We start from the raw sequence: 15,716 nt of genomic DNA, 5'->3' as shown, positions 1-15,716 counted from the left end.
GCAATCTCCCTGTTTCGATAGATGTATTGAATATTGTTGTTAGGGGTACACATAGCGCCTCTGCTCCCTCTCTCAATACCCATGGGGAGATGTTATCTGGCCCCATTGCCTTTGAGGTATCTAGCTCACTCAGAAGCCTCTTCACTTCTTCCTCGGTTGTGTGCACTGTGTCCAGCACTTGGTGGTGTGCCCCACCTCTCCGTCTTTCTGGAGTCCCTTCTGTCTCCTCTGTGAACACTTCTTTGAATCTCTTGTTGAGTTCTTCACATACTTCCCGGTCATTTCCTGTTGTCTCTCCTCCTTCCTTCCTTAGCCTGATTACCTGGTCCTTGACTGTTGTTTTCCTCCTGATGTGGCTGTACAACAGTTTCGGGTCAGATTTGGCTTTCGCTGCTATGTCATTTTCATATTGTCTTTGGGCCTCCCTTCTTATCTGTGCATATTCATTTCTGGCTCTACGACTGTTCTCCTTATTCTCCTGGGTCCTTTGTGTGTATATATGCATGTACATTCATGTGTAGTGTGACCTAAGTGTAAGTAGAAGTAGCAAGATATACCTGTTATCCTGTATGTTTGTGAGACAGAAAAAAGACACCAGCAGTCCTACCATCGTGTAAAACAATAACAGGTTTCTGTTTCACACTTGCTTGGTAGGATGGTAGTACCTCCCTGGGTGATCGCTGTCTATCAACCTACTACCTAGGTAAATTACTAAATGTATATCTCCAATATAATAAAAACTAAGTATTCTCATTCTTATATACAGTAGTCCCTCAATAATCGTAAGGCTTGATAGTCGTAATTTTTTAAAATCGTAACGTTATTTTCGTCAAAACTTTGGCTCGCTAATCGTAGTTTGACTCGCGAATAGTCGTTCGTCTGGGACGCTTACTCACGGCTCTGAGCCGTTCCCAGCCAGTGTGCCATTGTGTACCAGTGAGCGACGGTCCCCTCACTTGCTCATACAAAATACTGTATTTCATAATATTCCATTCATTTTAGTGCTTGTAACTACTAAATAAGCTACCATGGCTCCAAAGAAAGCTCCTAGTGCCAAGCCTTTGGTAAAGAAGGTGAGAAATACGATTGAATTTAAGAAAAACATCATGGAACAATATGAAAGTGGTGTACGTGTGGCCGAACTGGCCAGGATGTATAACAAACCCCATACAACCATAGCTTCCATCGTGGCCAAGAAAAAGGAAATCAAGGAAGCTGTTGTTGCAAAGGGGGTAAATATGCTGACAAAAATGAGATCACCTGTACTCGAAGATGTTGAGAAGTTATTATTGGTGTGGATAAACGAGAAACAATTAGCAGGAGATAGTCTTATGACGTCGGTTATTTGTGAAAAGGCTACGCAGTTGCACGACGATCTGGTAAAGAAATTGCCTGCAACTAGTGGTGATGTGAGTGAATTTAAGGCCAGCAAAGGTTGGCTGGCTTAAGAGATTTAAGAACCGTAATGGCATACACAGTGTGGTAAGGCATGGTTAGGCTGCCAGTTCAGACAAAATTGCAGCCAAAGTCTTGGCCCATTTTAGGGAAGTGTTAAAGAGACGCCAGAAACATTGCTCTCTGGACAGTTTTTTTGCGAAGACAGGACTCCAGTGACTCTCAAGCTGGTCCTAGTGGCATTAAGAAACAGAGAAGAGAAGTAACCCCAGAAAAGCACTTGGTACCTGAGATGTTGATGGAAGGGGATTCCCCTTCCAAAGAGTAACTAATGCAATCTGTCTCCTCCTCCAGTCTTCCATACACTAAGAAGAATTGCTAATAAAGGTAAGTGTTATGCTGTTAATGTTTCATTCATCATGTCCCATTGTATTGTTTATGTACTACATCTATATTTCATGTAAAAATTTTTTTTGTTTTAATACTTCTGGGTGTTAGGAACGGATTAATTGTATTTACATTATTTCTTATGGGGAAAATTGATTCAAAAATTGTCAATTTTGATAATAGTCACACTTCCAGGAACGGATTAATTATGAAAAACGAGGGACCACTGTACTAGTAATCGTAATTTAGTTTTAAGGCTGCCCAAAATGCCTTGTATAATAAGGGGCTTTTTATAAAATAGTTAATACTATATGTCAGTTACCCTAATTGTGTAATACGTATACTGTACAGTGAAACCTCAGTTTTCATATGCCCCAGTTTTTGTAGGATTCGGTTTTCGATGACTTTTTTTGTTTAAATTTTCTTAGTTTTTGTAAATCCGCCCAGTTTTCGTAGAGTTGAAAATGGTTCATACCAAATTCGTCCTCCTGCCCACGTGACTCGGCCACTCATTTCCCAGAATCAAGCACTCACACAAAGCATCCCATTCATTTGTGACTCAGTCTGCCTTTGTTTCTCGTTGAGTGAGCATCCTGCGCGTTCATCCGAAATATTTCGTAATAATCCATTGTTTTTGTGCTTGTTTATTGAGTGTGGCTGCTAAATAAGCCACCATTGGGCCAAAGAAAGTTTTGAGTGCCAGCCCTTTGATAAAGAAGGCAAGAAGCACGATAGAATTGAAGAAAGAACTCATAGCAAAGTACAAAAGTGATGTACACATGTTTATATGCTATGTAACGTGTTTCTTTTATAATTTTGAAGAAAATGTCATAGATGGATTAATGAAAATGTCTATACTGTATTAATGTAAAATAAGACATTTAATGTGCTCCAGAGTGATTATTACTAGTATTATGTAATGCTTTCCCTCCACCTGGCAACCACACCTCCATAGTGTATAAACATAGCGTGTTTATATGTCAGGCAGAGGGAAAACGTTGCATTTTCTCTGGTCCAGCACCAAAGAAAACATGTATGAATCTACATTTGGCCTAGTCACTCCCACTTTTTGTTTACAATTCTCGGCATGAATTATTCATTACTTCTCCCTTCGTTTATGATGGCACCTAAAGATAGTTGTTAGAAACAATTAAATCCAGTGAACAAGGTATGTTGATGGTAATAATATGGCTCTGGGCTACAGTGTAGGTAGCCAGTAGATGTAGCCCACTGGGCTACACCTACTGGCTACCTACACTGACTTCCTACAAATAAATACTACTCGCCTCTCATCCAACATTAAGATGGATTAATTGGATTTACATTTTTCTTAAGGGAAATATTGCTCCAGTTTTCATCAGACTTTTTCAAACAGATTAATCATGAAAACCGAGGTTCCACTGTACTCCACTTTTTTTTTATTATTAACACATCGGCTTTCTCTCACCAAGGCAGGGTGGCCCGAAAAAGAAAAACTTTCATCATCATTCATTTCATCACTGTATTGCCAGAGGCGTGCTTACACTGCAGTTATAAAACTGCAACATGACCACCCTTCCTTCAGAGTGGACACTGTATTTCCCATCCCCAGAACTCAGGTCCGGCCTGCCGGTTTCCCTGAATCCCTTCATAAATGTTACCTTGCTCTCACTCCAACAGCACGTGAAGCCCTAAAAACCATTTGTCTCCATTCGCTTCTGTCTAAAATGCTCACGCATGCTTGCTGGAAGTCAAAGCCCCTCAGACACGAAACCTCCTTTACCCCCTCCCTCCAACCTTTACTAGGCTGACCCCTGCTCTACCTTATTGAAATAAATTTTGTTTCTTTTGTTTGTTTATATAAAACCCCACATGGGGAAGGAACTAGGTATTACATGTGGCCCATGTGCAAGGGTTGAAGTCACTCTTGAGTCAGTAGCATCAGGTTTTCCTCTTTCCTTATCTGGGTTCTATATTATTCTTTATTCTTTTATTTCCATTTGTAGGTCTTCTTGGGCATTGCCTGTTCTGGTCCTGTTGCATTTCTCCTATTCTTTGAATGAGTAGTGGCATTTTTTTTATTTTATTTCATATATGTCCTGTATCCTGCTTTCCAGTTACTGTATTATTCTTAGGTTTCATGTAAAACCCCCTTTTTTTTACAGGCTGTGAGCATCAGGTCCATAATACCTTTGATACCTTTACCTTTGATATACTTTTGAAAGAGTTTCGAGAGTTACCCTACTCTTGGAGCCCAGCCATGGGCCAGGCTCGTCTGGTGCATGTCTGGTCAACCAGGCTGTTGCTGCTGGAGGCCCACTGCCCCACATCCATCACAGCCTGGTTGATCTGGTTGATAATGCCACACTGGTAAAAACACAAACATGCATAGAAGTACAGTCAGTAATTAGTAGGATCATCATAATATCATTTACTGATGGCTATTATTTTCCTGTTATGATGTACAGTGGACCCCCGCCTTGCAAACGCATTGCATTACGTTAAATCTGCCACACGAAGCATTTGAACGCAAAAATTTTGCCTCACCTCACGATAAAAAACTCGCCTTACGTGATTCGTCCGGGACGCGTCCCACGTGTGGCCTCAGCACCAGTGTTTACAAGCCAGCCAGTGCGGTCACATCTACGCATACATTCGGTACATTTCACATTATCCCAGTGTTTTTAGTGCTTGTAACTGCAAAATATGTCACCATGGACCCCAAGAAAGCTTCTAGTGCCATCCCTGTGGTAAAAAGGGCAAGAATTAGTATGGAATTGAAAAAAGAGAATAGGGAAATGTGTGCAAAGTGAGTTGAACTGCAAACCTTTATGGATGAAAATCACCCTGACACAGCTACTGCAAGCTGTGTTGGCAACCTGTACAATGACAATGTTATGGCCCATTTTAGGAAAGTCTTAAAGGAACAGGAGGTACAGAGCTCTATGGACAGATTTGTTGTGTGACAGAGGTCCAGTGACTCTCAAGCTGGTCCTAGTGGCATTAAAAGAAGAAGGGCAGTAACCCCAGAAAAGGACTTGCTACCTCAAGTCCTAATGGAAGGGGATTCCCCATCTAAACAATAACTTCCACACTCTCCCCTCCTCCCATCCCATCAATCATCACCAGATCGTCAGTAAAGGTAAGTGTCATGTATTCTATTCTTAGTAGAGTAATAATTGCACATGTCTTCTTCAGTTTGTATGTATTAAAATTAATATTTCATGTGGTAAAAAAAAAAATTTTTCATACTTTGGGGTGTCAGGAACGGATTAATTTGATTTCCATTATTTCTTATGGGGAAAATTAATTCAGCTAACGATAATTTCAGCTGACGATGAGCTCTCAGGAACGGATTAATATTGTAAGGCGGGGGTCCACTGTATTTTTATATTTTGTAAATCATTACTCATTTCAATCTACTTTGTATAAAGATGATCTTAAGTTTAACTCTGTCCTAAATAAAATAAACTCTGATGAGGTAATGGTTTTATAATTGAGTGGCTTTTAACAGGGGCTAAACTACATTGCTGGTTTATTGCTGATAATCACCAAAGAAGAGGAGAGCACCTTTTGGCTTCTGAATACACTGATGGAGGACTTGTTGCCTGAATACTACACACCTGATATGGTTGGTGTTCTTACAGACCTCAAGGTGTTGGAAGCTCTCGTTAAGTGAGTTCTCATTTACATCTTTTATACACAATAATGATTCAAGGGGAGTTCTTCGATGCTGGTGAAGAGCTCTTGATTTCAGGAATTGGAGCTGCTCTTCCCTTCCTTGGATCAAACCTGATTGCCTTCAGTCCCCAGGTGCTGGATGATCCTTATGGGTTTAGCATTTCCCAGTGAATATAATAAAAATATACAGTGTAACTTTAAATTAAATTATGCTGTAATCTATCAAATTCTGTACTTCATATCTCTGGTGATTTGTAGTAAAGTTTTAAAACTAAGTTTATTTTTAGGTTATGGGTACAGTAGTAAATGAAAAAAAATCTAATGATACTTTTGGTAGCTAGCCATTAGTTATATAAATGTAATTACAATGAATGATGATGAAAGTATTTTCTTTTTGGGGATTTTCTTTCTTTTTGGGTCACTCTGCCTCGGTGGGAGACAGCTGACTTGTTGAAAAAAAAAAAGTACAAAAAGTATTATGGCTTAGTTAATATTATTGGAAGCTTTTTTTAATGGTCTGGCCATATCCCACCAAGGCAAAGTGAAAAGCTGTTATGAATAATTGTTTTGAATCTTAAAACGTTTATTGTCAATATACAATATTTAAAAATTTGTGACAGCTTGTAATTGCTGCTTGCATTCATGCCACTTATTTTTATATCTATAAGTACTTCCTTCAGGCTGATATTTCTAACCATTTCACTGTCTTCCATGCAGATCTATATCAATGACTCCATTGTCACTCACATAGATCTACATTTTAAGCACAGCTCCATCAAGCATGATGTGAGGAGTAAAGTTTGGCCTAGACATGAGTGAATGGGTCTGTGCAGTGAATGTTCACAGTATAAAAAAAATCCTGTTATGTGCAGTGTGCCATAGGAGAGCAAATCTTTGATCTTGTGTGGTTTATAATGTGTTTGGTTTATAATGGTGACTTTGAGGTGCTTTCTAGGATGGTTCTTATGGGTTTATTGACTGTTTCTTGGTATCATTAAATAGAATTGAAAATATACTAGTGAAACAGAGATGGTTTTGGTCAGTTTCATACTGAAAGTAGCTTGAAATAAGACTCAGTGATGGAAATATTTGATTTTCCTGTGGAAGGGTAGGGCACCCTATGCTCCCCTCAGGTTTTATGGATTTTTATTGGGTCTTCTTCAATTATTTTGATTTATTCTTTGTTGTATTTTAATCTGAGAAGTAGGATAAAACTTCAGTTATTTGTGTGATGCATTCAGAATGGAGGGCAAGTGTTATATAGCATAGGCGCATAGTTTTGGGGATATGATTAATGAACAGAGGAAGGGTTGATTTAGTGGCTGATATGCCTACATTGTTTATTTTGGACTCTGTTTTTCAATTTGAATTTTGTGGAAAATTGGCCATGTTACCAATTTCTATGCACATTATAGGGTAGTTCTAATAGTTGAATGGGAAGTTTCTTCACCTCATTCGATAGAACGGAAGGTATACTACCAAAATAGCTAGAAAGCTAGGAATTTGGTGAAATTGAGCAATAGAACTGACTTAAAATAGGAATCAAGTGGGTGAAATTGCAGATGCATATATTGCATGCAGACTGGCAGCTTTGCACCTGTGCAGTTCCGTAAGTTTTTCATCATATTTTGTATTTTTGGTGTCATTACCTTTGTAAAAATGATTCTCTGGCATTTTAGTTTTTTAGGCTCTTTTTTTGTTTTTGTTTGAATCATGACACTGTCGGTGCTTTTAATTTCAGGGGTCATGACAGTGAGAGAGTTTAATAGTAATGGTTTATAAAACTGACAAGTAGAAGAACAAGACATATGTACAGCACTTGGTTATCTTTATTGTGGAGACATTTTCCCAACCAGTGGCTTTATATGTCCAATGCAGAGAATAATCCTGTAGGTGTTGGAAGACATAAGGAAGTACTTGGAGGTAATCAGTCCCTCAACCTTGCTAGGAAGAGTTCAGTTCATAAGGCTCTTAAGATCATAACTGAATAATGTGGCATAAAATGTGTGTTAGGGAAATAAATATATTTTCCAGATTTTTTCTGTTTTTGTGAGGAGAAAAAAAGACAGATTTATTGTCCATAATATATAACATGGTTTCATTGCCAATTTGTTCTGTATCTATTTTTCATTTCTTGATTGATTAGCAAAACATTGCATAATGACAATATTATTTTTAGCATTTTATGATTAATATGTACATAAAACATGGAGTTTCATCTAATATGTAAATGTGGCATATAATTATTACTTCCTTTATACAGTGCTGTCTTTGAAAAGTAGGTTAGATATACAGGCATACCTTGTTAACATGGTGGTTTCCAGTTAAGTTCATGTATATTATTTTTGGCACTTGCCTTGCTCTTAAGATGGTTTCCGGCAATTTAAAAAAAAATGATTTAGGATTTTTAATTTTAAATCTTTTTTTTATTATTCCTAGTGCTGTGGTGCAAACATGTAGGCTGTATAAATGAATTAGAAAAGTACAGTATTATTAACATTCAATTCACTTGTTCCACCGGAAGTTGTGGACAGCATTTTATGCTGCTGCCTCATCTTGATCAGTTCTCAAGAGCACTTTCTATGTTGCATATGTATTGCTCACTTATCAAAAATATGATAAATTTTGAAGAGACTCCTGAGGAAACTGTAGCCTATATTTTTATGCAAATTTATAAATGCTCATTTATTTTCATTTGAAGTACAATTCCAGTATATTTATATAAGTACCATTATTGTCTTCAATATCCATGTTCTTTTTTTGACACACAGAGAGCATGCTCCATTAATATGGAAGCATGTAAACCATTATGGCTTGACCTGGGGTCTCCTTACAACAAAATGGTTTATCTGCCTATTTGCTGAAGTTCTACCCATTGAGGTAATACATAACTTTAGTCAAAGCATGTTATTCATTTAGTTAGCTAGCAAAATTATACAACCCAATATGGAAAAAGTGAATCTTGTATTTTTTTTTTTTCAACAAGTCGGCCGTCTCACACCGAGGCAGGGTGACCAAAAAAAGAAAGAAAATCCCCAAAAAGAAAATACTTTCATCATCATTCAACACTTTCACCACACTCACACATTATCACTGCTTTTGCAGAGGTGCTCAGAATACAACAGCTTAGAAGCATATACGTATAAAGATACACAATATATCCCTCCAAACTGCCAATATCCCAAACCCCTCCTTTAAAGTGCAGGCATTGTACTTCCCATTTCCAGGACTCAAGTCCGACTATATGAAAATAACCAGTTTCCCTGAATCCCTTCACAAAATATTACCCTGCTCACACTCCAACAGATCATCAGGTCCCAAGTATCATTTGTCTCCATTCACTCCTATCTAACACGCTCATGCACGCTTGCTGGAAGTCCAAGCCCCTCGCCCACAAAACCTCCTTTACCCCCTCTTTCCAACCCTTTCGAGGACGACCCCTACCCCTCTTTCCTTCCCCTATAGATTTATATGCTTTCCATGTCATTCTACTTTGATCCATTCTCTCTAAATGACCAAACCACCTCAACAACCCCTCTTCTGCCCTCTGACTAATGCTTTTATTAACTCTTTTATTAACTTTTATTAACTTGTATGTATAATGTAATTTAGCAGACGTTGATAATAGCATCAGGAACCTGTATTATAAATTTATAGTTTTTGATAAATACTAAATGCCTTGAAGATTTTTTTTTTTTTTTTTCAACAAGTTGGCCGTCTCCCACCGAGGTAGGGTGACCCAAAAAGAAAGAAAATCCCCAAAAAGAAAATACTTTTATCATCACTCAACACTTTCACCTCACTCGCACATAATCACTGTTTTTGCAGAGGTGCCCAGGATACAACAGTTTAGAAGTATTATTTTTTTTTTTATTATCACACTGGCCGATTCCCACCAAGGCAAGGTGGCCCGAAAAAGGAAAACTTTCACCATCATTCACTCCATCACTGTCTTGCCAGAAGGGTGCTTTACACTACAGTTTTTAAACTGCAACATTAACACCCCTCCTTCAGAGTGCAGGCACTGTACTACCCATCTCCAGGACTCAAGTCCGGCCTGCCGGTTTCCCTGAACCCCTTCATAAATGTTACTTTGCTCACACTCCAACAGCACGTCAAGTATTAAAAACCATTTGTCTCCATTCACTCCTATCAAACACGCTCACGCATGCCTGCTGGAAGTCCAAGCCCCTCGCACACAAAACCTCCTTTACCCCCTCCCTCCAACCTTTCCTAGGCCGACCCCTACCCCGCCTTCCTTCCACTACAGACTGATACACTCTTGAAGTCACTCTGTTTCGCTCCATTCTCTCTACATGTCCGAACCACCTCAACAATCCTTCCTCAGCCCTCTGGACAACAGTTTTGGTAATCCCGCACCTCCTAACTTCCAAACTACGAATTCTCTGCATTATATTCACACCACACATTGCCCTCAGACATGACATCTCCACTGCCTCCAGCCTTCTCCTCGCTGCAACATTCATCACCCCATGCTTCACACCCATATAAGAGCATTGGTAAAACTATACTCTCATACATTCCCCTCTTTGCCTCCAAGGACAAAGTTCTTTGTCTCCACAGACTCCTAAGTGCACCACTCACCCTTTTCCCCTCATCAATTCTATGATTCACCTCAACTTTCATAGACCCATCCGCTGACACGTCCACTACCAAATATCTGAATACATTCACCTCCATACTCTCTCCCTCCAATCTGATATCCAATCTTTCATCACCTAATCTTTTTGTTATCCTCATAACCTTACTCTTTCCTGTATGTATTCACTTTTAATTTTCTTCTTTTGCACACCTTACCAAATTCATCCACCAATCTCTGCAACTTCTCTTCAGAATCTCCCAAGAGCACAGTGTCATCAGCAAAGAGCAACTGTGACAACTCCCACTTTATGTGTGATTCTTTATCTTTTAACTCCACGCCTTTTCCCAAGACCCTCGCATTTACTTCTCTTACAACCCCATCTATAAATATATTATATATTAGAAGTATATACGTATAAAAATACACAATGTATCCCTCCAAGCTGCCAATATCCCAAACCCCTCCTTCAGAGTGCAGGCATTGTACTTCCCATTTCCAGGACTCAAGTTCGTTATATAAAATAATCGGTTTCCCTGAATCCCTTCACTAAATATTACCCTGCTCACACTCCAACAGATCGTCAGGTCCCAAATACCATTCGTCTCCATTCACTCCTATCGAACATGCTCACGCACGCCTGCTGGAAGTCCAAGCCCCTTGCCCACAAAACCTCCCTTACCCCTTCCTTCCAACCTTTTCGAGGACAACCCCTACCCCGCCTTCCTTCTCCTACAGATTTAAATGCTCTCCATATCATTCTACTTTGATCCATCTCTCTAAATGACCAAACCACCTCAACAACCCCTCTTCAGCCCTCTGACTAATACTTTTATTAACTCCACACCTTCTCCTAATTTCCACACTCCGAATTTTCTGCATAATATTTACACCACGCATGGCCCTTAGACAGGACACCTCCACTGCCTCCAACTGCCTCCTCGCTGCTGCATTCACAACCCAAGCTTCACACCCATATAAGAGTGTTGGTACTACTATACTTTCATACATTCCCTTCTTTGCCTCCATAGATAATGTTTTTTGTCTCCACATATACCTCAACACACCACTCACCTTTTTTCCCTCATCAATTCTATGATAACCTCATCCTTCATAAATCCATCCACCGACACATCAACTCCCAAGTATCTGAAAACATTCACTTCTTCCATACTCCTCCTCCCCGATTAACTAAAGCATTTGATACCCTCATCACCTTACTCTTGTCTATGTTCACTTTCAACTTCTTACCTTTACACACACTCCCAAACTCATCCACTAACCTTTGCAATTTTTCTTTAGAATCTCCCATAAACACAGTATCATCAGCAAAAAGCAACTGTGTCAATTCCCATTTTATATTTGATTCCCGATAATTTAATCCCACCCCTCTCCCGAACACCCTAACATTTACTTCTTTTACAACCCCGTCTTTAAATACGTATATTAAACAACCATGGTGACATTACACATCCCTTACTAAGACCTACTTTTACCGGGAAGTAGTCTCCCTCTCTTCTACACACCCTAACCTGAGCCTCACTATCCTCATAAAAAATCTTTACAGCATTTAGTAACTTACCACCTATTCCATATACTTGCAACATCTGCCACATTGCTCCCCTATCCACTCTATCATATGCCTTTTCTAAATCCATAAATGCAATAAAAACTTCCCTACCTTTATCTAAATACTGTTCACGTATATGCTTCAATGTAAACACTTGATCTACACATCCCCTACCCACTCTGAAGCCTCCTTGCTCATCCGCAATCCTACATTCTGTCTTACCTCTAATTCTTTCAATTATAACCCTACCATACACTTTTCCTGGTATACTCAGTAAACTTATTCCTCTATAATTTTTACAATCTCTTTTGTCCCCCTTCCCTTTATATAAAGGGACTATACATGCTCTCTGCCAATCCCTAGGTACCTTCCCCTCTTTCATACATTTATTAAACAAAAATACCAACCACTCCAATACTATATCCCCCCCTGCTTTTAACATTTCTGTCATGATCCTGTCAGTTCCAGCTGCTTTACCCCCTTTCATTCTATGTAATGCCTCATGCACCTCCCCCACACTCACATCCTGTTCTTCACTCCTAAAAGATGGTATACCTCCCTGGCCAGTGCATGATATTACCGCTTCCCTTTCTACGTCGACATTTAAAAGCTCCTCAAAATATTCTCGCCATCTACCCAAAACCTCCATCTCCCTATCTGCTAACTCCCCTACTCTGTAACTGACAAATCCATTCGTTCTCTAGGCTTTCTTAACTTCTTTAACTTACTCCAAATATTTTTCTTATTTTCATTAAAATTTCTTCACAGTGCCTCTCCCAGTGTATTTGCTCTCCTTTTGCACTCTCTCACCACTCTCTTTACCTTTCTTTTACTCTCCATATACTCTACTCTTCTTATAACACTTCTGCTTTGTAAAAACCTCTCATAAGCTAACTTTTTCTCTTTTATCACACCCTTTACTTCATCATTCCACCAATCACTCCTCTTTCCTCCTGCACCCACCCTCCTATAACCACAAACTTCTGCCCCACATTCTAATACTGCATTTTTTAAACTATTCCAACCCTCTTCAACCCCCCCCCCCCCACTACTCATACTTGCACCAGCCCACCTTTCTGCCAATAGTTGTTTATATCTCACCCAAACTTCCTCCTCTCTTAGTTTATACACTTTCACCTCCCTCTTGTTTGTTGTTGCCATTTTCTTCTTTTCCCATCTGCCTCTTACTCTAACTGTAGCTACAACTAAATACAGGTCCGCCATCACAAATCCGACAATCAGTTATTCGGTTCCTTCAGTTATTCGGCACTAATTTTGGCTAGCATAATTTCAAATTTCCAGGGTCGCCACATCAACCTGCTGGTACTGTTTAGTGGCGCTACTTGCTGCATAAGTCATTCCAATTTCTTTTTCTCCATTTATTGTTTTAACCTGCTTACTTTTAGCCCTAGCCATGGTTCCAATGAATAAAAGAAATGCTTCTCATTATGTAAAGCACCTACACAGTGCATTATCCATTAAAGATAAGGTGGCTTTGAAGCCACTGTCGGTTGCCATGAGCTCAGTCTTATGAAGCAGGAGAACATGCTTTATTATTACTCTAATATCAACACTACAGCTTATTTGCCTATCACAATTGGGATTAAATTTTGGGGAATCAAATTCAAAATGGGAATTGACACAGTTACTTTTTGCTGATGATACTGTGCTTATGGGAGATTCTAAAGAAAAATTGCAAAGGTTAGTGGATGAGTTTGGGAATGTGTGTAAAGGTAGAAAGTTGAAAGTGAACATAGAAAAGAGTAAGGTGATGAGGGTGTCAAATGATTTAGATAAAGAAAAATTGGATATCGAATTGGGGAGGAGGAGTATGGAAGAAGTGAATGTTTTCAGATACTTGGGAGTTGACGTGTCGGCGGATGGATTTATGAAGGATGAGGTTAATCATAGAATTGATGAGGGAAAAAAGGTGAGTGGTGCGTTGAGGTATATGTGGAGTCAAAAAACGTTATCTATGGAGGCAAAGAAGGGAATGTATGAAAGTATAGTAGTACCAACACTCTTATATGGGTGTGAAGCTTGGGTGGTAAATGCAGCAGCGAGGAGACGGTTGGAGGCAGTGGAGATGTCCTGTTTAAGGGCAATTTGTGGTGTAAATATTATGCAGAAAATTCGGAGTGTGGAAATTAGGAAAAGGTGTGGAGTTAATAAAAGTATTAGTCAGAGGGCAGAAGAGGGGTTGTTGAGGTGGTTTGGTCATTTAGAGAGAATGGATCAAAGTAGAATGACATGGAAAGCATATAAATCTATAGGGGAAGGAAGGAAGGGTAGGGGTCGTCCTCGTAAGGGTTGGAGAGAGGGGGTAAAGGAGGTTTTGTGGGCAAGGGGCTTGGACTTCCAGCAAGCGTGCGTGAGCGTGTTAGATAGGAGTGAATGGAGACGAATGGTACTTGGGACCTGACGATCTGTTGGAGTGTGAGCAGGGTAATATTTAGTGAAGGGATTCAGGGAAACCGGTTATTTTCATATAGTCGGACTTGAGTCCTGGAAATGGGAAGTACAGTGCCTACACTTTAAAGGAGGGGTTTGGGATATTGGCAGTTTGGAGGGATATGTTGTGTATATATGTGTATGCTTCTAAACTGTTGTATTCTGAGCACCTCTGCAAAAACAGTGATAATGTGTGAGTGTGGTGAAAGTGTTGAATGATGATGAAAGTATTTTCTTTTTGGGGATTTTCTTTTTTTGGTCACCCTGCCTCGGTGGGAGACGGCCGACTTGTTAAAAAAAAAAAAAATAAATAAATGACATAAAATGTGTTAAATACTCCAGAATGAATAATTGGCATAACACTGAGCAGTTCAACGGAGGTATGAAGAGGATATGGTATACAAATACCATTCTCCTATCTCTGTCTTGGGGGCTTATATTAGAGAAAACGGGGTGTAGCACAGGGCTAACTGTGATATACACTCATACTGCACCATAAACCTGAAACAAAAAAGTTATTTTCTCTCTATAGATTATCACACATAGCAGCATATGTGTAGAGAACCTAGGATAACCCAAAAAAGTCAGTGTGGCTTATTTTTAGTACCTGGCTTGGGTTAGCCATGTATGATTTTTGGTAAATATTCAATTCCCAGCCAGGGTAGAAACATTAGGCGTGTTTCTTTACACCTGTTGTCTATGTTTACCCATCAGTAAATGGGTACCTGGGTGTTAACCGACTAATGTGGGTGTTATCCTGGGACACTGACCTAATTTTCTTGAAATACTCTGCATAACAAGCGGCTTTCTATACAGTAGTATGTCACTGATGTCAGCTAGGCCTGTATACCTTGTACATGTACATGTAGTAAATAAAGATACAGTATTATTATTATTATTATTATTATAATATTATTTTCTCAGTTGTTTGTTGGGTTATCTTATTCAAACATGGGCAATGTATGATGGAAAGATACTTCTTCACGTACACCAAAAATGAAAGAAATCAGACCATAAATAGCGGAGTTCACTTCTCAGCCATTAGCGGCTGCTTAGCAGTATATTTTTGTATGGTTGTTAGGGTTATATTCTCATTTTTTCGGTCTCATTTGATAGAATGAAAGATATATTACAGAAATAGATATGATTTTGATTGCTTTCATGACGAAAAGTACCTTGAAATTGCGCTCACAGTAGCGAAAATGTTCTATTCTTTAGCGAAGCTCAAGAGTAAACAAATGACGTCACCGTCCAATACCTGTCCGCCTGCCAGTCTAAATTCCAGTATGTAGTCAAGAATGGGTTGACATTATTTATACAATTATTACAATAATGCAGCAGTCTGCATAACAGTAAATCTTCTATTTTTTTGTGAATAAAAATTCCAAATGAAAAGCAAGAGTAATATAAGAGGGGCATGTAGCCATGACTAATGAACAGAGAAAATGTTATTTTAGTGCCAGAAATGTCTGCATTGTTTATTCTGGATCCTATTTTGAAATTGGCATCTGTTGAAATTTGTGTGAAATCGGCCAAATTGACAATTTCTGACCACTTCTTTGAGTAGTTGAAATAAGTGAATGGGCAGTTTCTTGTACTCAGTTGACAGACTAGAAGTAAATAAGTTTATTCAGGTATACACAAATACAGTTA

General features: G+C 39.1%; 1 protein-coding gene across 1 annotated transcript in view; it reads left to right on the top strand.

Annotated features, from left to right (window-relative positions):
• LOC128698190 (growth hormone-regulated TBC protein 1-A-like) overlaps positions 1-15,716 on the top strand; it is a 56,759-nt gene that overhangs the window by 22,906 nt on the left and 18,137 nt on the right. Inside the window, exons 4-5 of the mRNA XM_053790307.2 lie at positions 5,276-5,436; positions 8,214-8,322. Of these exons, the coding sequence (XP_053646282.1) occupies positions 5,276-5,436; positions 8,214-8,322 (270 nt within the window). The remainder of the gene's footprint in view (positions 1-5,275; positions 5,437-8,213; positions 8,323-15,716) is intronic.

This window comes from Cherax quadricarinatus, chromosome 63 (genome assembly GCF_038502225.1).
Source record: "Cherax quadricarinatus isolate ZL_2023a chromosome 63, ASM3850222v1, whole genome shotgun sequence".
NCBI classification, from domain to species: Eukaryota; Metazoa; Arthropoda; class Malacostraca; order Decapoda; family Parastacidae; genus Cherax; species Cherax quadricarinatus.
Note: the sequence above shows the minus strand (reverse complement) of the source record. Positions and strands in the feature narration are given on the sequence as shown.